The sequence below is a fragment of the Triticum dicoccoides genome, chromosome 4A (genome assembly GCF_002162155.2).
Source record: "Triticum dicoccoides isolate Atlit2015 ecotype Zavitan chromosome 4A, WEW_v2.0, whole genome shotgun sequence".
NCBI classification, from domain to species: Eukaryota; Viridiplantae; Streptophyta; class Magnoliopsida; order Poales; family Poaceae; genus Triticum; species Triticum dicoccoides.
In genome coordinates, this window is record NC_041386.1 from 593,934,428 (window position 1) to 593,957,698 (window position 23,271).

General features: G+C 48.1%; 1 protein-coding gene across 1 annotated transcript; it reads left to right on the plus strand.

Annotated features, from left to right (window-relative positions):
* The first annotated feature begins 11,763 nt into the window (after window positions 1-11,763).
* On the plus strand, window positions 11,764-16,165 carry LOC119287111 (BTB/POZ domain and ankyrin repeat-containing protein NPR3-like). Its single transcript, XM_037566624.1, has 4 exons — window positions 11,764-13,222; window positions 13,404-14,184; window positions 14,745-14,936; window positions 15,622-16,165. The coding sequence occupies exons 1-4, from the start codon at window positions 12,665-12,667 to the stop codon at window positions 15,894-15,896; spliced, it is 1,806 nt and encodes a 601-aa protein (XP_037422521.1). The 5' UTR covers window positions 11,764-12,664; the 3' UTR covers window positions 15,897-16,165.
* The last annotated feature ends 7,106 nt before the right edge of the window (window positions 16,166-23,271 follow it).

Below are 23,271 nucleotides of genomic sequence, written 5' to 3' on the forward strand. Positions count from 1 at the left end.
TTTAAGAAGAAAAAGAATGAGAGGAAAAAGGAAATAAGAAGAGGAAGAAAGGAGAAGAGGGGAGAGGAAGAAGAGGAGAAATAAATAAGAAGAAGAAAAAAGAAGAAAAAGAAGAGGAGAAGAAGAAAGGAATAGAGGAGAAAAGAGAAAATAGAATATATATTCTATTTTCTCTTTTCTCCTCTATTCCTTTCTTCTTCTCCTCTTTTTTTTCTTCTTTTTTTTCTTCGACACGGGGGGGGGGTCGAGAACGCCGGCCATTCATGAGAGAGGCGAGGAAGAAGGGGAAGAAGAGGGAGAAGAAGAGGAGAGGAAGAAGAGGAAGTCTTCTCCTCTATTCTTTCTTCTCTTCTTTTTTCTTCTTCTTCTTCCTCTTTATTTTATCGGGAACGAGGGTCGTCGAGAGGTCGAGGAGCGGTAGAGGAGAAACCCTAAATAGAAAGTATCGTCGGTGTGCGATACATGTACCGTCGGTGTCGGACACTACACCCACATCTCACAAGTGGCGCGGGCTTCGACGCCCACGTCACTTGTGGGATGTGGATGTAGTGTCCGACACCGAAGGCCACATGTATCTCACACCCACGATACTTGCTAGCTATTTAGGGTTTCCTCTACCAAAAATAAGAGGAGGAATAAATAAGAAGAAGAAAAAAGAAGAAAAAGAAGAGGAGAAGAAGAAAGCAATAGTGGAGAAGAAGAGAAAATAGAGAGAGGTTTCCGGCTAATAAGAATAAGGCCACATGTATCTCACACCCATATATTCTATTTTCTCTTTTCTCCACTATTCCTTTCTTCTTCTCCTCTTTTTTTTCTTCTTTTCTTCTTCTTCTTCTTCTTCTTCTTCTTCTTCTTATTCTTATTAGCCGGAAGTAGAGAGAGGTTTCCTATCAAAGTATTGAAGAAATCCATGCCTTCATCATTAGCCGGAAGTAACTAGGGCATGTTGGTACGAAGTTCTGCAAAGTTGTTCTGGAATGGAGTCCCGGATAGAATAATCCGCCTTTTGGTACGAATTCAGCAAAGGCCTTCCAAATAGCGATATTCGGAAGGCTCTTGCTGAACTTTGTACCAAAAAGCGAATTATCCTATCTGGGACTCCGTTCCAGAACAACTTTGAAGAGCTTCGTACCATCATGCACATGTTACTTTCGCCTAATGATGAAGACATGGTTTTGTCGAATCCCTTGACACTAGGCAACCTCCCGACCCCTCGGCGATCCTATCGAACATGAGAGGAAGAAGAGGATAAAAAAAGAAGAGGAAGAAGAAAAAAAAAGAGGAGAAGAAAGAATAGATGTAGTGTCGTCGTTGTCGATATATACCCCCTCCCGATAGCTTACTATGATTAGGTAGCTAGTTCTACGTTTGGCACTAATATATCCATCTGTCATGTTTGAATAATAATTGCCATGTTGTAAATATTTGTAGAAACTATGGACACCGCCCTAGACGAAGCAACAAAAGAAGCGTTGTTGAGGGACATAATCGCAGAAGGAAGTGATGCCATCTCGTTGTTTCTCAACGAAACCGATGGTCTGGAAGGAGAGGGTGAACAAGCTGGCTACGGTGACCTAATGCCGGTGCAAGAAGAAGAACATGAGGACGGCTCCGGTGACCCAATGCCGGTGCAAGAAAGAGACCGTGATGACGGCTCCGGTGACCGAACCGAGTCCGGCCAGGTATATATATTAGTTAAGCCTATGCTGACTAGCTGATTGATGCATTCATTGTTTTGGTATGTACACATATTAATTAAGTCTTTGTTCTTTTTTCTAGCCCTCCGAATCGAGCACAACTTCGGTAAAGAGACGAGGCCCGAAGAAAAAGTTGAGCTCGGATGAAAAGTTTGAGATCACAGCAATCGCGCCCGACGGCCAACCTATTGAACCCCTCCGGACAAACAGCGCATTTGTTGCTCAGTGCAGGGTTCTGGTTAGGGACAAGATCCCGATAAGCATCCAACAATGGTTTAAGCCGGCTACAGAAGACCCAGAGGTGTCTTATGTCAATGATATCCAGAAAAATGATCTTTGGACTGAGCTGAAGTCAAATTTCACCCTACCGCCTGAGGATAATCCAGAGAACCCAGTTAAAGAGAAATTAATCAAGTCTTTTGCTCTAAAGAGGATGGCAAAACTATTCAGGAGGTGGAAGAAAGAGCTGAATAAGTTTGTCGAAAATAATGAGACACCAGAATTCAAGGGCAGATATGAGAAGATCAGAGATCACTGGCCCGCATTTGTGGCCCACAAGACATTAGAAAGGAGTAAGAAGATGTCGGCGACAAACAAGCAAAATGCTGCGAAGAAGATGCTTCACCATCGCACGGGGTCAGGTGGCTACCTCGTAGCCCGGCCTAAGTGGTCCAAGACTGAGAATGATCTGGTTCATAAAGGGATCGAACCAGAGACAATTAACTGGCCAGACCGTTGCCAGACTTGGTTCTTCGGGGCTGGCGGAACACTGCACCCTGTAACAGGGAAGTGCATTTAGACGAACGATCAAATGGACATACCAGTCAGTAAGCTTAAGCAGTATATCGAAGCAGCACAGGAAGGGACGTTCTTTCCAAACAGAGAGAACGACGAGCTCACAATGGCCCTCGGGAATCCTGAGCACCCTGGACGGACACGAGGCACGCCAGGCTCCATTCCGTGGAAGGTTGGGTTTCCGGACGCAGGCGGTTACAAATCCCATGAGAGGAGGAAAAAAGTGCAGCAGACCCAAATACAGGCGCTGCAAGCAAGGGTAGACGCGATAGAGGAACGAGAAGCAAATCGCAGCAAACGTACTGCCGAGGCCTCCCCCGAAGCTACCCCGCCATCTCAGCGCAGAAGCAGCGTGGCTTCCACCGAGCTGCTTCAGCTGGAGCATGCCTTGACGGCTCCTGCCAGCTATCCCGTGGATGCTATAATGGAGTCTCAAAATTGCCACCTTATGACGCAATGGATGAATTTGAAGGTCAAGGCGGCTGTTGGCTCTGTTTATCCTACTGAACCCGGCGCAACTTTTCACTGCCGGCCAATTCCAGAAGGATATGCTAGGGTGATGGTGGATGAGATAACGGAGGGATTTGAGGACCTCGAGCTTGACCACCCTACCGGTGAAGGGGAGACTCGGCTGGGGTCTGCTCTGAAGACTCCATGCCTATGGCGGAAGGAGCTCATCAACCTTCCGAACTGGACGCCACCGCCTCCTCCTCCTCCTCCGGCGAGTCAGGGCACTCCGCCTCCACCGCCTCCTCCTCCGGCGAGTGACGATCAGGGCCCTCGGCCGGCTCCTTCTCCGGCGCGTGGCGGCACTCCGCCTCCTTCTCCGCCTGCGCCGACGCGCCCGAGCAGCCAGCCTCCTCCTTCTCCGCCTCGTCAGCAAGGGCGTAAGAGACCTGCTGCCGCTCCAGCTGCTCCGGCGCGTCGTAGTCCTTCTCCTCCACCGCTTAAGCAAGTAAAGAAGACAACCGCTCCGTCTGCTCGGTCGGCGTCTAGCAGTACAACCAGAGGCGGGAGGACATACAGATTCGGTCCTTCTCTGAAGACTCCAGAGAAGTTACCATATGAGAGGACCCTGGAGGAGAACGCCGAGACCGCGCGAGAAGAAGTGAGGAACTTCTTTGAAGGGTGAAAGCAAAGAAACATCCACCTCCGGAGGAGAAGGTAGATCGGGTGAAAGTGAAGCGCACTCTGGCTGCCCTGACAAAACCACCGAAGTCTGATCCGCCGAAAGGAAACTATGACCGCATTATTGGAAAGGAATTTGCTGAAGCGGAGCGGTCGGGAAGTACTGTCAGTGATCAAAAGCTGAAAGAACGTCGAGCTGGGAAACAAATTGCCCAGCTCGGCGAACAAGCGAAGCAATCGTGCCCCCCGCTCAAGGTGCCTAGCCACAACGTCGATAATGATCCGAGGATGGTGCCCGGTTATAGCAATCTTGCAGATTACCTGTCCGACGAAGTACATTATGAACCCATGGAGGTGCAAATACAAAGATACGAGTACGGGAAGCCTCTCGTCAAAGATGAAAGATCTCTATCAACGAAGATGCGAAGATTGCATGATTGGTACTTGAAAATCTGCAGAGACTTTGGGGGGAGGAGTACTTTGTATGTGAAAGTTAAAAAGGAGTATGACCTCGTTGGAATTGATCTGTTGCTTGTTCCATTTGAGGAGTTCTATCAGTTTTTCAATCAATTGGCCCTCGATAAAACAACGGTCGCCTGCTACTGTCTGTAAGTAGTACTACTTCTGTCATTAAGTTTCTCTATATAGCTTAGCTCTTTCATTGCATGTATTTATAATCATCCTCACTATATTATGCAGATTGAAGATCGCCGAATTGAAGAAAAGACAAGTCGGTGATATTGGGTTCATTAACACACATCTCATAGATGCAACTCAGGTTAAACTTCATGCCGCAGCTACCGAGGCCAACTTGCTACGATCGTTCGTAATAAATCAAAACAAAGATATAATACTCTTTCCTTACAACTTCAGGTGAGTGTTACTGTCTTGTGCGTATTCGGTTTCCCTTATATATTAGTCAAGGTTATAGTAATGTAATTCATGAGTTATGCATGTGTGCGCAGTTTCCACTATATTCTCCTAGAGATTAAGCTTGAGCAGGGAGTAGTAACCGTCTTGGACTCTAAACGAAAAGATCCCAAGGAGTATGCGGACATGACTGAAATCCTCAAGAAGTAAGTTAAATCGATCATTATCCACCATATCAGCAACTTTGTTCATTTCCTGATATCAAGTAATTGTTTTCTTTGTCCGGCAGGGTTTGGAGAAAATTCACCAAAACAGTTCCAGGACTGCCGAAGGAGCTGGAATTTAGACACCCGAAAGTAAGTACTATAGTAGCATGTTCCGCGCATCTCCTAGTGATTCAAGCGCTAGTTTCATCAATACCATTTAGCATTCTTGCTTATCAGTTTGATTGACCTCTATTTCTTGTAAAGTGGTTGTGGCAGGAACAAGGGAATGATTTCTGTGGATACTACATCTGCGAGTCCATCCGCCACACAACCGGTGAGCGGGGCGGGTACTCTAACGAACAATATGAAGTACGTAAATAACAACATTCACAATTTTATTTTATTACCATCATTTGTGTTGAGTTTCATTCATTTATATATATATATATGTATTGACCCCCTTTTTCAAATTAGATGTTTCGGAAGCGGGATGAACTCCTAGCACCAGCTCGCATGCGAGCAATTCAAGAGGAATTGGCGGCATTCTTTCTTGACCACGTGATCCCTGAAGACGGAGAATTCTATGTGGACCCTGAGTCCGTATGATTATATTTGTAAGAGATAATTATTGTATATATGTAGCCGGTAGTGTCAGATAGATATACCAGAACTTGTTGTTCGACCAATCTCTCGGAGAAGGAGAGGTGGTCGATATCACTTCTCTCTGTATATATGCATATATGTTCATGACGATCTTTTGTTTCCTTCGTTTGCTTACTAGCTAGCTAGCGTGTCTAGTCCTCTCTATATACGTATGTATAGTACGTAGCGTCGACCAAGCACGGACATAACAGAGGACACTTCTCTCTATTAATTATAACTAGCTAACACAATATATGAAACACCTAAATTAACCCCCCAAAACCCCCAACCCCCCCTTCAAAAAAAAACCTCAGCCACAGAAGTGCTGACGCGTGGATGCCTATTGGTCCCGGTTGGTGCCACCAACCGTAGAGCCCAGTCAGGAGACCCTTTGGTCCCGGCACCAACCGGGACCAAAGGGTCTCCTGACTGGGCTCTGCGCACTGCCCAAGTGGAGGGCCTTTAGTCTCGGTTCTGGATTGAACCGGGACTAAAGGGCGGAGGTATTAGTACCGACACTTTAGTCCCGGTTCCGGAACCGGGACTAAAGGCCCTTACGAACCGGGACTATAGGCCATTTTTCTACCCGTGTGTGATGTAGATTTCCTCCTGCAAAATTAAGATTTTATTCTACATGTATATATTAATCTATTCAGAAATTAAGCTCCCTAGATTTGGAGCCCCTTGGTGCGTCAGGTGCTCTGGAGATGCTATGGTGATACTAAACTCGCTAGATTTGAAGCCTCATGTTGCATCATGAGCTTTGGGAAGGTATGACCCTGCATGTAAGAGCATTACTAGTAGAACCCTCAAACCCTCAAACCCTCACTAGCGTTTTAAGGGTCCAGAAATGATCTTTTTGTACACTTTTACGGGTTGAAAAACAGAGGCAAAGATTAGAACCATCAAACCCAACCCTTATAACGGAATATTCCCCATGAACGACGTTGTCGTTGCGCGGGGGAGGTCGACGGGGCGGCCGCCGGCGATGGGGGTGACTAGCAGCGGCGGTCGCGGGCGTGGGCGCGGGGGTTGGGAGGATTTTTTCCTCCCGCGCGAGGATAACCGCCAAATGAGGGTTGGGGTAGATTTTGCTTCCCAACCCTTACTTTTGAGGATTGGGAGAGGGTTTGAGAGTTGGACCTTTAAAAAAAATTGAGGGTTTGAGGGTTAAGGGGTTCTAGTCTACGGGTTTTTTTCGACGAAAACTGTAAAAAAAGCAGTTATTTTTAGGGGTTTGAGGGCTTTACTAGTAATGCTCTAAGGGTTTGTGTCTCTGGGCTTCTCGGGGCGGTCGTTTTTTCAGTTTTGAGAAGGTATTGCTTGTTTTTCTTTTTCTTTTTTCCGTGTTTCTTTCTTTTCTATGTTTTCACTGGTTTTAATAGTGTTTATTTTGTTTTTTCCTTTTTTGTTTTTCTTCTCTTTTAAAGTTTTCATGTTATCTTTTACAATAACCGCTGGTGATCCGTCCCTCAAATGTTATGTACTCCCTCTGTAAATTAATATAAGAGCGTTTAGATTACTACTTTAGTATTCTAAACGCTCTTATATCAGTTTACGGAGGGAGTACTGTGCTAGAGAGAAACAACATAAAAAAATACCACCTAATTAAAAACCAGCGCAATCTAGCCACGCGGGCGAAATATGCTTTTCGTACAGGAATTAGGTAGAAAGATATGTAGACCAAGTCCACGCATTGCTCTGCAACTTTTCTGATACGTTATCCATCATTTTATTTATTCTTTTCCAAGTTCATGTTTAGTCTTCTGACACGCCAACATAAAAATACAATAATTGTCAATATGCAATGACTGTCTATTTTTAAATATTTTTCTTTTTTCATTATTGTCTACTTTGAAGAGGTAAAATGAACTTTACATCGATTTAAATTGTTCAAAGTATATTAAGAAATTATTGTGTAAATTTATATATCTTCGTACCGGACCAGAAGCACACACAATAATTAATGTGTATCTTCATTGTATTTCTGAAATGCCCAATTATTAAAATCTGATTGTTGTATTTTGTAAACTATTCAACATATATCAAAATTATTTTGTAATAATATTAAATTACTAAAACGTATCAAAACATGCCAACCATGTTTCTTGTAATGTAAAATCAGATCCAACTTCAAATACACATTGAGAGGGGAAAAAAATTGATGTCAACGGTGTTATTTTTGCCTTTCTCTTTTTGTGACATTATTCATGTTGAATTTGTCTATTTTGTTTCTCAATGAGTATTTCGAGTTTAGTATGAATGTTTCGGACGTCATCGACATATGTCTTGGAAACATTCACATTTTTTTCAAAATAAATTGAATACATTTGAAATTGACTCTTTTTAGACGTGGAATCACATGATGTTATGTTGCCCGGTCTCAGCCCGAGTAACATTGCATTGACCTAGCAGCTACGGCCTTGTCCTCCCTTTTCCATGTTCACCGCCACTCAAACCTAAGCGGTCGCCTCTTACCTCCTATCCTACCTTCCCTCTCGATGTTGTGAGAGGCTAGTGACTGGGTGAGCCCCAAAATTGGTCGAAGAAGGTGGCAACAAGGAGGTTCACTCCGGAAGCCTTCGACAACGAGACGATATCTATGAGAAACGGCTTCAAGCGAAAGGTACAAGGGTGTCCCAATGAGGCGGTCCTTCGCTCGGGCATGCGGGCACAACGTCGTGGCCTCGCGCCTAGACACAATGCGTGGATCTGTGCTCTCGCTTGTTTTGAATATTTTTATCAAGAATGTTTCATGTTCACAGAACACTACCGATAAGGAGAAAATTCTATGACATCGTAGGTAAACCGCAACCCGCGGAGCTTTGCAGTGCGTTTGTGGAAAAGGAAAAGGCAGTACACCTTCTCGCACGTGCGGCGCATGGAAGCGAATTTACTTAGACTAGCCACAGTGAGAGTAATTTCAGCAGTAATATCGAGTCCAACTCAGCGAATTTGCTTATGTGGCAATGAGTTAATGAGGAGAGAGGTAGTTACAGTAACTTAGCTAGTTACTGTAACATCACATGTCTCAATGCAATATGAGTCTATAACCTAATAAATGAAGCTTTGCATGTTACTACACTTATGTTACTACCCACTATGAAAGTAGTAACATAGTCTAGAGATATGTGTATGTTACTCCCTCCATTCCAAAATCTAATGCGCATAGTCTTTAGCTCACATACCAATGAGTGTGCTGGCATTAAATTTTGGACAACAAAGCCCCCACTCCATCTCTCAAACCCGGTCCAAGTAGTAGTACTACTGATTACTACTCCAGCCATCAGCGTTGCCGGTGCTAGTCTCCGGTGCCGCCGTCGTCAGGCGGCTCCTTCTCCGACGTCGACGTTCGCCAGGCGGCTCCTTCTCCGACGTCGACGTTCGCCAGGCAGTTCCTCCTTTTTGTTGCTCCTCCTCATCTTCTTCCTCCTCTCCCCCCTTCATCCTTCAGCCAACGTCACCGTCGTCAGCCGTACGCGGCCGCGGCGGCCGCCAAGAGGCCATACACGGATGCGTTGCTCCAGCTGCTGGTGGCGGACTCGCTGATGCCCGCTGCAGTGGACGCAGAGAAGCCCGCCATGGAGAGAGAAGCTAGGCGGGGACGCGGCGACTCCTCACTCCAGGCATGGTCATGCCGACGTAGAAGCGGACACACGGGCCAGGGTCTCCTTCCACCCGCGCGCGCTTGCCCGGCGGAGACACCCCACCTCCTCCACAAGCACCACGACGCCAAGAAGTTCGACTTGATGGCCACACCAATAGCCAGATCCCGCTACCGGCGTCCACCGCCGCCGACCCCTCTACCGTCTTCTTGACCGAGTCGTCCAGCTTGATTCTTGCCACCGCCGGTCGGTTCACGCTGCAGACGCGGCGCGCAACTGCACGGGTTGAACGGGTTGGTGGCCGCGATCCGCACCCGGCAGGTGGTGAATATGCTCTGTGCCGCCGACACTCTCGTGTGCGTGCTCGCGCTGGAGCTCCTGCGGCTAGTGAATCTGCTCTGCGCCGGCGACCTTCATGTGCGTGCACGCGCTGGAGCTCCCCCTCCGTGTTGCGAGGCCATGGACACGGCAACGCGGAGGCGATGCATACGGGAGCAGGAGATATGCGAGGAAGAAGACAAGGGACATTTTCGTCAAGAGCGGGGCAAAGTAGCAAACACGCACTACAATTCGGAATTTCCCCAAAAAACTGTGCGCACTACATTTCGAAACGGAGGGAGTAGTGTATGTTACCATGCATTGTGGCTAGTCTTATCCCGATCACGTCAATCATACCTGGTGGATGAAAGCTCCGAGGATGGCCGTACATGCACGAGCACGAGCTAGCGACATCGCGTCGGCAAAGCCATAGGAAACGGGCGGACAGGACGGCCGGAAAACGGCGGCCACGGAGCTCGGAGGAGCGTGACGTGGGCGTGGACGGGGACGGGGCGGGTGCACGGATAGAGGCAGCGCGATCCAGGCCAGGGGGGCGTGCGCCGGCGCCGGGACCGCCGACCGTGTCACGGCTCGGCATACGCCACTGATGATCGGGGCGCGCGTCGTGTGAACCGTCGGCTTTGGTCTAGGGTGGGCGATCGGGCCTTGCTTGCGGCTCCACGGCTGGCAGAAAATATATGCGTCCGCTCTGATGTGAGTGAGAGATCTGTTTTGAGACTTTGATCTTGATTGATTGAGCCTAACACGCTTTGCCACTCGATGCTAAGACAAGACATGATTCGAGCCCGATATCTTTCTTCTGCCTCTCCACATGTCTACGGCTAGGCTTTGACCTTTCGCAAATCATCAAATGCCAGCCCACATGCACGCATGTTCCACGCACACAACACGCATCTCTCCGTGTTTAATTTAATTAATCCGTCGTCGTACATAGAGATACGAGAGACGGAGAACCGAATGCGATATCATAATATAATGCCTCTGGCAGAGAAGTGACAATATTAATTTTAGTAGGTGTACATTCTTCACTCGCCAATTCGTCATCTAACTCTTTTGCTTTATGCTGCAAGCGGGGCATGATTTGGTCATTATTTTGCTCCGAGCAAAGCAACTGATTTTTTCAAAAGTTCATATTATAATCCCGAGTTCAAATGCACCCTGATAAACAACAAAATAAAAAAAAACTGCTTTTTGGAAAACGTTGACAAATGTTTTGTATGCTTGCAAAATTTCATCACGATATGACATTCGTGGAAGTCATTGCAAAAAACACAAAATCGGGACTCCAAAATGCTTGCAAAACTAGCATTTTTGGAACATCGATTTTGTTTTTTCGGCCACGACTTCCACGAATGTCATTTCGTGCTATAATTTTGCAAGCATGCAAAACATTTGTCAAAGTTTTACCAAAAAAATTCTGATTTTTTAATTGTTTTTTTACTACTTTGTCGATTTTACTCTTCATCAGGGGGCATTTGAGCTCAGGAGCATATATTCCACGTCCCTGATCTTTACATCGCTCGGGGCATGTTAGACGCCGACCCTCAAACCACCCGCAATCGTTTGGATCGTACGGTCCGGACGTGTTTTGCCATTCAACACGGTCCTGCATCGGTTCATAGATCGGTCCGGGCGCGGGTGGCAAAGGTAGGTGGTTACAGCATCTACAGACGGAACCCTCATATCCGTCCCAAACATAAGGTGGACTGCCCGAACAGAAAATTGCCATCCAAACGGACCTAGCAAACGCAACCTAAAAAATCTGAGCCGGCCGGCACAACCCATACCCAACCCATGTGCGGGGCGGATATGGGACGCTCGGACGCATCCGTCACGTCGGATCCGGCCCACTATGGCCAACCAACCCCACACATATTCATTCATATCCGCATCACGGACCAAACCCTAGCCACTCCATTTCCGCCAAGCTTCTTTCTAGTGATCTCCGGTTTTCTCTTGCATGGCATGCAATGGATATAACTCCGAGATCTTCCAATCCGTCGACTTGAACCTCATCCCATGCGGGGACGAGGAAGATTTGACTGTCTCGAATGGCTCTCCAGCAGTCTCGGGAGGAAATTCTAGCTCCGCAGTCGGAGCCGCTTCCGGCAAATCCATTGTGTCAACGCAAATGACGCTTGTGTCCGATGGCGCCAGCGGCTCAAAGCGCGTAACCACTGCAAACACTGGCTGGCGTGCGCCGCAATCCGGCGCAACCCCTACGGTGGCTCCTCATCCGGGCACACATGTGGATGGATGTATGGGGGGCCGAATTTGTTGTAGATGATCTCCTTCCCTCCGCACATTCGTTTCGGCGGCGGCTATTTTTGGACAGAGGGTATCCGTTGAATTTTAGACCCGGAGACTTATACATGTGCAGTGCAGGAGCAGGTGCAAAGGGAAGGGAGGAGAGATTCTAGAACATGTCCAGCCAGCAATCACCCGTCAAGTCGTCGTCCAGGTCGTCGCTTCCGCCACCGCCGGTACACACTCTCCTCTGCCGACCTCGGCCTCGCTCCGATCCCCGCAGTGATTTTCCGGGACTAGAGTATTCCTTCCTCCCGCACGAGACACGACTATTCTCCTTCTCCCGGCGACGTCACCGCGGTGACGTCCGGTAAGCCGGTCACCGCCCCCGACGGGCCGTGACCCCATCACACCCTCACGCGCACCACTCAAGCAAATCCCGCACGTTCCTGTCCCTATTCTAGGTGTGTGTGGTATCTCGCGGAAGCAGCCAAGAGAGAGGAGGAGGAAGAGGGGGCTAAAAATAAGCACGGCGCGCCGTGGATAATCCTTTTCCGGGCAGCCAGCCGCGAAATTTCCTTCCCGATAAGAGCAGACGCGGGCGGCGCTTCCGCGTTTGGTTCGCCCCACCCACTTCCTCGCAGATTTCCGGTACCTGCCGCCGGCCGCCGCCTCCCCTTCTCGTCTACCTTCCAAAGTCCGCGTGCGTGTGTGCCGGCCGTTCCGTCCCAGCTTCTTGTGCCTCTTGTGGCAGGAACAAAATCCGCGAGTTTCCTCCTGCTTGCCTGGGGTTCTTGGGAGAGATTCATGCTCCCTTCGTGACATCTTGCCATCTTTTTTTTGCTCGATTCGCATGGTTTTCTTGGGTTCTTGCCGGAGGATTTGCCCCTTTTAGAACCGGATTCCTCCGTAAGATCCGGCTCCGCAATCATTTGAGCTCGTGCGGGAGGCTCTGTTTCTGCTCAGTCGTCGGAGCATGGGACAAAAGCTTCCGTCCTTCTGGTGGGTTCCTCCGGGAGCTCGGATTTGACACCACCATGCCAAGCATCATCACCAAGTAGACGCGAGCGAGCTTCTAGAACCTTCTAGTAGTAGTCCCCCCTGCCCACTCGCCCCGTCCACGCGACATACATACATGGAGACGTCGACCGTCACCTACTCCTCCTCCTCGCCGCCCCCTTCCTCCTCGCCGCCGCAGCAGGCCGAGCAGGCCGCCGACCTCGACGCCGTCAGCCTCGGCCGCCTCAGCGCCAACCTCGAGCGCCTGCTCGACCCGGCCTTCCTCAGCTGCGCGGACGCCAACGTCGTCCTAGCGGCCGGGGGAGACGACGCCGCCGCCGTCGTCGGCGTCCACCGCTGCATCCTCGCCGCCAGGAGCAGCTTCTTCCTCGACCACTTCTCCAATAAGCTCGCCGACCCCGCCGCCGCCGGCGAGAAGGAGAAGGAGAAGGAGAGGCCGCGGCTGGAGCTCGCGGACCTGGTCCCGGGCGGGCGCCACATCGGCCGCGACGCCCTCGTCGCCGTTCTCGGGTACCTGTACACGGGCCGCCTGAAGCCGCCGCCGCGGGACTCCGCGGTGTGCGTCGACGAGCGCTGCCCGCACGAGGCCTGCCGCCCGGCGATAGACTTCGTGGTCGAGTCCACCTACGCCGCCTCCGGCTTCCAGATCTCCGAGCTCGTCTCGCTCTTCCAGGTAGGAGTAATAAGCAACAGATACTACCTCTGACAACCTGCACAACACATACATATATACACCTGACGATGCATTTTGTTACAGTGCAAATTGTTCATCATTTCTGGTGAAAGAAAAGAAATTTGTTGATCAGTGAATCACCCAAATGTGAAGAAATTTGATGTTGATTCTGATTTTGCAGCGTCGGCTGTCAGACTTTGTGAACATAGCTCTGGTGGAGGACATAGTGCCCATCGTTCACGTTGCGTCCACCTGCCAGCTCCATGAGCTGCTCAGCCAGTGCATCCAGCGGGTGGCAGGATCCAGCGTCGACAGCCGGTACCTCGAGAAGGAGCTCCCAGACGATGCATTTGCCAAGGTGAAGGAGTTCCGGCGATACTCGCTGCACGACGATTCAGACGAGTTCATTCTGGACCCCGAGCATGCCAAGAAGGTCAGGAACATCCACAAGGCCCTGGACTGCGACGATGTGGACCTAGTTGGCTTGCTACTACAAGAGTCTGCGATCACCTTGGATGATGCATTGGCAATACACTATGCCGCTGCATATTGTGAGCCTAAAGTGTTGGCTTTGCTCTTGAAGCTGGACCCTGCTGGTGACTGTGTTAATGTGAATCTGAAGAATGATAGTGGGTACACACCGCTGCATTTGGCGTGCATGAGGCGAGAGCCGCAGATCCTTCTCTCTCTTATCGAGAAGGGCGCGTCCGTGGTGGAGAGGACGCAGGATGGGCGCGACGCGCTTACCATCTGCAAGAGACTGACAACAGAGAAAGACTGCAACAAGAAGCTGGAGAAATGTAAGGAGAGAAGCAAGGCTTACTTGTGCATTGACATCCTTGAGCAGGAGATCAAGAGGAAATCCTTCATCTTCGAGGAGCTCCTTTCGGCGGAAGTTTCGGTTGCCACACCTTTGCTGGTAGACAATTTCCACATGAGGCTCATAAACTTGGAAAACAGAGGTTTGTACATATTACTTTGGTTCAATATAGTCTGTAGTTGGCCTTCTCAGTAAGACCATAGTGAGGTGCATTTGTGCTGTGGTGTTTTAATATTTGATCTCATGGTAGAGACTAGAGAGAGTTTTGAGAATTCGGTGCTCTTTTCCTTCTCCTGAATTTAGAAGCACAAGTTCCTGACAGGCTTAGTTTTTGTTGCATTGGGTTCTCAATATGCTCTGTTAGCCCAAACTATGTGTTTTTCTTTTCAAATATCATCTATATCATAGAACATCAAATTATCTCTTTCTTAGTACTCCCCCTCTAAACTAATATAAGAGCGTTTAGATTAGTATTTTAGTGATCTAAACACTCTTATATTAGTTTACGGAGGGAGTATTTGCTATTTGTGATAGCGATATGCTCCAGTTACTTGCTATGTTGTGTAGCACAAAAGGAGGAAATCTAATACTGAAAACAGTAACAGCAGAGTTATACTGCTGCTTCCTTTTCTTTTCCCAGCTAGAAAGAAGCATACAATTCTTAAAATCATTGCTGAAATATATTTTTGTGTGTCTATGCAGTTGCCTTTGCAAGAATATTCTTCCCTTCCGAAGCCAAACTTGTGATGCGCATTGCACAAGCCGACTCAACCGAAGAGTTTGCCGGTCTCACGTCAGCTAATTTCAGTAAACTGAAGGAGGTTGACCTAAATGAGACCCCTACAATGCAGAACAAGAGACTGCGTGAACGCCTTGATGCATTGACAAAGACAGGTGATTTTAACATAATCATGCATCTGTTACGAAATGGGAATTGCTTCAGTGTTTCTCTGTGCTAATAGATCTGTGGTCTTCGAGCAAACAATGGCTAGAATTATGGACAACGCATTAACAGACCAAAGTATGATACACAGAGAAATGGTTTCGCTTTATGCAAAAGATTCGATGCACACATCTTGCTTATGCCATTAGCTGTATGCATCGTCTGATGCAGAGGCCGCGGGTAAACCCTCTTTTTAGGAAAAAAAATAAACATCTTGCTTATGCCAAGATATCGTCATGTACAACTTATGAGATAGTTCAATCTAGTAGGATAGGAACTAATTAAAGGGCAGATTATATTGTTGTCCTGGTATGCGATGATGGTTTTCGAGACCTAGCATACAATTTTTTATTTGGCTTACGTTCTGTTCAACAAAAACGTGCTTGCTTGAGCTAACAGATATTTCTTTGGTCTTCAGCCTTGCTTTTAGTATTATGTTTTCTTGACCACATGTCCCCTCAACTTACACTGCCTGTTTTGCTTTAATATGCACAAACTATTTGCAAATAGGAGTCTTATGCAAACGAACAACTTCTAAACTCTTCCAGTACTCTTCTTTATGGATAATTATGTCACTGGTCTTCTTTAGCTGATTAAGCTCACAGAGTATTAAACAAACTTGTGTTTCTGTTTCAGTTGAGCTAGGGCGAAAGTACTTCCCGCATTGTTCGGATGTTCTCGACAAGTTCCTCATGGAAGAATCCACAGATCTGCACTTCCTGGAAAGCGGCAGTGCCGAGGACCAGTACACCAGGAGGACGCGCTTCTCTGAGCTCAAAGAGGATGTGAGGAAGGCCTTCAGCAAAGACAAGGCTGTTGCAGCCATAGCCTCATCGACGTCCTCGTCTTCACCGAGAGGTGATGGAAAGGTTAGTAGACATGGTCACAAGAAGGCGAGGCTGTCGCGGTGATACATGTGCTCGGTGTCGCCATGTCGGTAGGTTAACGCCGGATCCGTCGCGCGTGATGGTTTGAGAGAGGTGGGGTGGGGGGAAGCTAGCAAGGTTTTGTTGACAGTTTGTAGTGCAGGGAAACCATGTATGTAGATGTAACCAAGCAAGCATATCGGTTCTAGCTTGATTGTTGCTTGGTGCATTTCTTGTAGTTTACTGTGGTTTGACATGTGACAGGCTTCAGTAGATGATTTTCGATCGCCGGTGGGCACTCTTCACAGTGATTATATCCATCTTGCATGCTCAGGCCTCTTGGTGGTATCAACTGATTCTGAAGGTTGAGCCATGATAAATATGCACGGGCTGTTAATCCTGTAGAGACCTCCAGGGATTAGTGCACAAACATGAAACATGAATAGTAGTGTTGGAGGTAAAAAATTCCACACGGACAGTGAATTCGATCAAAGAAAAATTAGGGGAAAAAAATGACATGAAACCTCGTCGACCATTCTACTCATGAACGGAGTTCCGTGAGGGATGACACCCTAGTGAAGAAAATACAACCGACCATCCTATTGCTTGAAACAATATTTTCGAATATAGCTTTGATTTCGTCATTCCTTTTGCTAGAATATCAAGGGTGTCATTTTCTCGTGAAACTTTATTACTCCCTCCGTCTCATAAGGCAAGACTTATGGGACGGAGGGAGTATATGCTAGTATACCAGTTGGCCATGTATGTTATATGGAGAAAAAAATTACACGTCCATCGGTCATGCGATCATTGAAACAGTGGTCTCCGCAGATTTGAAGCCCTAAAAGCAGAGGGCAAAAGGAAAAGAAGAAGAAGAAAAGTGAGCCCTTTGCCCTCCCTAGATTTGCTGTGTAGGTGTCCCCTGGCATGTTGGCTCGGTGGGCAGCAAGAAAGGAAGGCAGACGGATAGCTAGATAGATTGATAATTGTTGCTGTTGGTGTCTGGAGCTGCTGCAGCCGAGTGCTACCGGGCATCCGTTCCCTTCCAGCGGTTGGCTGGTGCTGCAGCGGAAGAGAAAGAAAAGGGGGCGTCCGTTTCGTTCGCACGGGACGATCGAGAACACCTGGCGCCCACTAACCGAACCAGACTCCATCGTGGCCTCTTGTCTCGCTGGAGCCGTCGGGTAGGTTGGGTTGGGGGTCACATGCGAGTTCGCGGCTGCCCGTGTAACGCTGTCCCCGGCCGGAGGGACGGTGGGTACAGCCGGTGCCGTGTTCGTCGAAATGAGAGGCCCAGGCCAACCATATCCTATTACTAGTTTCTAAAAAATGTTTCAAAAACTGTTGTATTTCCGTTCATTTATAACGGAAGGGAGTTCAAACGGGTTCAAAAAAAAAGTTATTCCCTTCGTCTTAAAATAAATGTCTCAAGTTTAGTATTCTCTCCGTCTCATAATATACGAGTGTTTTTGACACTACACTAATGTAAAAAACGCCCTTACATTATGGGACGGAGGGAGTACAACTTTACATTAGAATTAGTATAAAGTTGATACACTTATTTTGGAATGAAGTTTTGGCAAAATTTCACTATACTAGTTCTGACCGGCACCCTTCATATCCAACCCAAATATGGAGCAAAGCCTAGCCACTTCACTACATTCCCCTCCATCACCCGAGCTCACCTCCGGCGGTTTTCGGCTTTCTCCGCCATGGCAGGCAGCGGATGGGACTCTGACCAGTCCGGATTCGTCGATTGGGGTGTCATCTAGTGTGGGTTCGAGGAGGCATTGGCAGTCTGCATTGCACTTCGCCGCTCCCGGGAGGACAACACCCAGTCGACGGAACACCTCTGCATTGCACTTCGTCACTCCGCGGCGACGCCATAGCGTCGGCTCATCGGGCGCTCGGATCCTCTGGTGTTGGATCCTCACGGTCCCGGCGTCCGGAACACCTCTGCATTGCACTTCGTCACTCCGCGGCGACGCCATAGCGTCGGCTCATCGGGCGCTCGGATCCTCTGGTGTTGGATCCTCACGGTCCCGGCGTCCGGAACACCTCTCCTTCCCCATCACCGGTCGAGCAGAGTATGAGTCCCACCGGAAACAGGCGGCTCGCCATGGGAAGGAGATGATAAGGGCTGCCGAGGCCCGTATCGAGGGGGAAATGATGGCGACGGGGCGGCTGATGCGGCGGCGCGGGCGGCCGCAGAGGAGGAAGCCATCCGCGCCTGCATTGTGAAGAAACGGCAGCGGAGGAACACGTGCGCCCTCGCCCGAGAGCAGAATCGGGCGGTCTGTGCCATGGCTGGACTGCCACCGAAGGAGGAGCAGGAGGACAGCTCCGGCGACGAGCAGATCCGGCTCGATCCGTACTGCGTCTTCGACCGGTATTTCCGCGAGAAAGACGACAAGGGCACGGGGAAGGGCAACGGCAGACGTGGATGAACTTCACCATAGCCAAACATGCCAAATTTTGATAGTCCGATTACATGTTTAGTTAGTAGTGATGGAGTAGCCGGACGATGTGTGTGCATCAACGTAGTTGTATAAGTTTGTATGAATTTGAGATATGGTAATTGAGGTGTCCGGACGTGGATTGCATTATTTGAGGGGTGCCCGATCAGTGCCCGCGAACGCGCCCGGGCGGATACGCGGGCGTTTGAGGGACCAGATTTGCCCAGTCCGGCCGTAGATGCTCTAAATTAATTCACATAATCTGCTCATCATTTATCTAGTAAAATCAGTTCACGTGGCGGTTGAAAGCGCATGGCCAGTAACCAGTCGTCCATCCATGGCCAACGATCGATAGATCGATCAAATCTATCAACGTCGCCCGCTTGCCAAATCCTACTCCGTTCCCGACAGTGACGCCACGACACTTGGCGAGTCTCCCTCGAATTTATTTATTTTGTCCATATATATGAAACGTGTGACTTTTCACAACAGGGGTATATTTGAATTTATTGTTTGAAACTTAGTTTCTTTCTGCGTAGTGACTAGTTAAAAACGTATCTCAAGCTTTAGAATTTTTAAAGATTAGAGAATGTGTAGCAACTACCATTATAAATTTCCATAAATGTTACTAGGATCATTTCTGCGCACTGTTCACCCATCACAATTTGAGTTACGCGCCAGCGTCGCTGCAGTACAGGGCTACAGGCTAATGTTGCGATTCATCTTGTGGTTGTTTCTATAGAATGAATGTTTTTGTTTTTTTCAAAAATTGTGGGTGCAAGGCCTCTTTTTCGTCCTCTTTTTTTGTGGGTGCGGGGGAAGAATTACCCATTCTCAGTGTCAATGATGTCCGCTCTGCGCCAGTGAATGCTTATACTCGGGGTGAAGTGTGGTTACGAATCCTCGGGGCGGCGGTGATCAATACCTTCCATCTAGCTCACGATGTAGTCCACTCTCACTGCGTGTTTGGTTCAGGACATGTGGAGTTAACCGCCACTAGTGCCTTTTTTGGCCTGTATAGAGCCATGATAGATACAAGCTCTGCAAATGAATGACCTACAGGTGTGTAAGCCGAGCCCAACGTCACCATCTTTGAAGAAGAGCAAATAAGCACAATGTTCGGTGCTCCCGGAGTTCTCCCCTGTACGATTGCGGCAGTCGGGGAGCACGGTGAAGCGATCTGGGCGTAGGCTCGGCCCCTTGATGCCCTACGGCTTCGCCGGCGATGCCACCGCTGTCATGCAGACCCGGTTGCGTGTGACTTCTCGTCCGCGTGTGGACTCGGTCACCCATTACCCTTGGGCCGCATCAACGGATGGTCTTGGTTGATTTGGAGCTCTTTGTCTGCGGTGGTGTTGTTGCCGTGGATCCTCCCATTCGTGAGGACGATGAAAAATGATGGCATTTCGGTCTTTTTCTTTTCTTTTCTTTCCTTTTTCTCTTCTGTTGTGTCTGGTGCGATCTACTCCTTAATTAATAACGGAAATGTTAACGCCCACACGTGTGGCATGGTGTCAACTCGACCACACGCGCTTATCGCCGTCCACTGCATTTCGCACGAATCTTGACACGATGCTGGGATTCCGGACTGCCACGTAGGACTAGTGAAGTGTGTGGCGTGTATGCCACTTCGCCCGCACGCCATTTTGCCCCGACGACGACGGTTTTCATAGTCAGCGCGTGCGGTGGAACTGCCATCTCGCCCGCACACGATCTCGAACGCGTGGTTGCCATATTGCACGACTCGCCACTCACCCCTCCCCGCACTGGTGATCTCTCGCTCCCTCCCCATTTACTCCCCAACCCACCCATTCTGCAGCGGTTCCAATCGATTCGGGAGGAGTCGAGAGGAGAAGGCGGCGGCGGTGGCGGAATAGTCGACGGCATTCGCGGCGGTTGTTGGGATTTGCCGGCCGGGGACGTCGTCGCCGGAGCAGCTGCAGGCCGAAGGTAAGCCTTCCGCCGTGGTCACACCCATTCCCCCGCGATTCATATCCCCTTTCTGTGCTTGCTCGATTTCCCATCGGGATTTCTCGAGATCCCGGCGTTTTTCGCGGTGCGCATGTGTTGCCGCCGGCGAGGAGTCGGTTGTTTTGCTCACCCCTCCCTGCACGGTAGCTTGTTATGGTCTCGTCGCCGTCTCTCTCGCCGTCAAGCCGGCGAGACTCGCCGAATCCCCAACCGCATGTGCTCTCGCAACTGCTTTTTGGGATGGCGATGTTGATGCTGTTTAGTTCATTATGTTGCTCCTGAAATGCTATTGCCGTCAGTGTCGAGGCGTTTGTGTTGATGAAATTGATGTTATGCTAGTTGAGGACGAACCCTAGATCTATTTCAGGCGCATTTCAGAGTTTTGAGAATGATTGTCATGACAATTTGAAACAACTGCCACCACTAATGGCAACTGATTTATGAAATTACTGTGTCAGTTGCCTTGTCAGTGGTGCATTTTAGGCGCATGTCAGATTGTATGAGAATGAAAGTCAAGTCAATTTCAATATCTACCACCTCTAATGGCAACTAATTTTTGAAACAACTGTTTCAGTTGCCATGTAATTGGTACGACAATGTTACTGTTTGGTTTTGTTTGAATCTACTTTTTAGGTGACTTTCAAATTGTTTGAGAATGATTGTCATGGCAATTTCAACAACTACCACCACTGATGGCAACTGATTTTTGAATCAACTGAGTCAGTTGCATGTAGTGGTGCATCTTAGGCACATTTTCAGAGTGTTTGAGAATGAAAGTCATGCGAATTTCATCAACTACCACATCTGATGGAAATTAATTTCTGAAACAAATGTGTCAGTTGCCATGTCAGTGGTACAGTAATATTACTGTTTGGTTTTTGTTGGATACCGTTTTATGTGCATTTCAAATTGTTTGAGAATGATTGTCATGGCAATTTCAACAACTGCCACCACTCATGGCAACTGATTTTTGAATCAACTGAGTCAGTTGCCATGTCAGTGGTGCATCTTAGGCACATTTTCAGAGTGTTTGAGAATGAAAGTCATGTGAATTTCATGGCAATTTTAACAACTGCCACCACTGATGGCAACTGATTTCTGAAACAACTGTGTCAGTTGCCATGTCAGATGGAGTGCCTTTTATCTGCCACAACTAGGTGTTCTGTTAACATGGCAACATGAATCTAGCATATGCCTGCCCTTATTTTTGAAGTACCCTTTAGTTAACTGCCACCACTGATGGCAACATGAATCTAGCTGCATTGCAGTTTGACACTTGCAGACGACAACTGAATCATTTAAGAAGCAGAGACATGTGTTGTTGCCATGTCTGTCTTTTTAATACGTGTTGCTCCATTTGATGCGTGTTTTTTGTTGCTACTGTAGCACAATGGCTCGCGGCGACCATCAGGATGATGACGATGACTTTATGGAGGTACCGCCACAGAATCATGCGACCGGTCGGTCAAAAGCTGGTGATGAGGTCACCCCCCACACACCTATGTTTTAATTTGCTTTGAGTATTCAATTTTCTGTTTTAGACCTGAATTCTCACTAAACTGATTACGGCAACAACATATCCTCGCTGTTTTTTTTTGCAGAAGAAGAAACGTGATAGTACATGGCAACCATAGTTGATTGTCCATGGCAAATGCAGTTGATAATACATGGCAATTGCAGTTGATTATCCATGGCTATTGTAGTTCATCAGAGATGGCAACCACAGTACATCAGACATGGCAACCACAGTTGATCACACATGGCAACTACAATTGATCACACATGGCAACCACAGTTGATCACACATGGCAAATGCATTTCACTACACATGGCAACTGCATTCATATCATACACGACAAACTACACTTTTTGCGAATACAACACACAAGCAGCAATGTCACATATAATTCCTCTGATGTTGCATTGTCAACAGAATCACTTCATACTACTCACCTGTGTTTGACGTCGTTGGCAGGTACCCGATTGCTGACGGTTGCCACGTGCTACATGACGGTCCTACGTTTCCACCATAAAACTTGTAAGTATTTTCCATCTCTTCAAGTCTTTTTTTCATCTTTTCGGCAAAAGTTGAATGGTTTTATTGATACGTGTTACCTTGATTTGCCACATTGGCTACTTGAAATTGGTCGAACGTACATCCATCAGCGTTAGCGTCCCGTGTTTGAACTTGCCAAGTCACCCCTGAGTTTGACCCTATGAAAAAGTAACATGGTAGGACATAAGTACAATACCATTCCCCCACGCCCCCCCCCAATAACATGGCAATTGTCCCTTTTTTTGATCATTTACCGTACCCATGCTCACATACTGCTCTAAAAGTGGCAGCAACGGTCCCGCGGAAATGAGTTGATTGTACTCTGATGCATCCCAAGGTTGCATTGCCGGGTTTTGAGAAAACCAATGATCTGCGCCATCTTTCTGATTCATTCTTCCGCCTCTTTTCCCATTGTGTTTTTCAGTCACTGCACAAACAAGAGACACATGAAACTGCATTTTCTGCTGATTTTTTTGTACATACAATAAAGACACGGCAATCCCATCACAATTATTGCGTAGACAACCAATTACATGATGGCAAATATGATATGCACGTTTGTTATCCCATTTTCTAAAATCTGGATGCCAAGTGTCGTTTTTGAACTGATGGCGATGAGCAACACAGTAAGATGGCAACTGACTGAACACCATGGTGGCCACTAACTGCAAACACAGGCGGCAACCAACGTAAAAATTGAACAGCAACTAGTTCTCTCTATTCCGATTGCCACCCAAATCCACCCCATCCATTCCTTCCATGCTTCTAGCGAACACTAGATCCGTGTGGCAATTGCCACGTAGTTGTGGATGTAGTTGCCCGCTTCGTGGGCAATCAGAAAGTTCAACTAGTAGGGGTGGAAATAGGACCAGAAAGACGATGAGATTGGAGATCGACCTGCTCCTCTTTTGTCTGTCGCCGCGGGCTCGTCGATCGG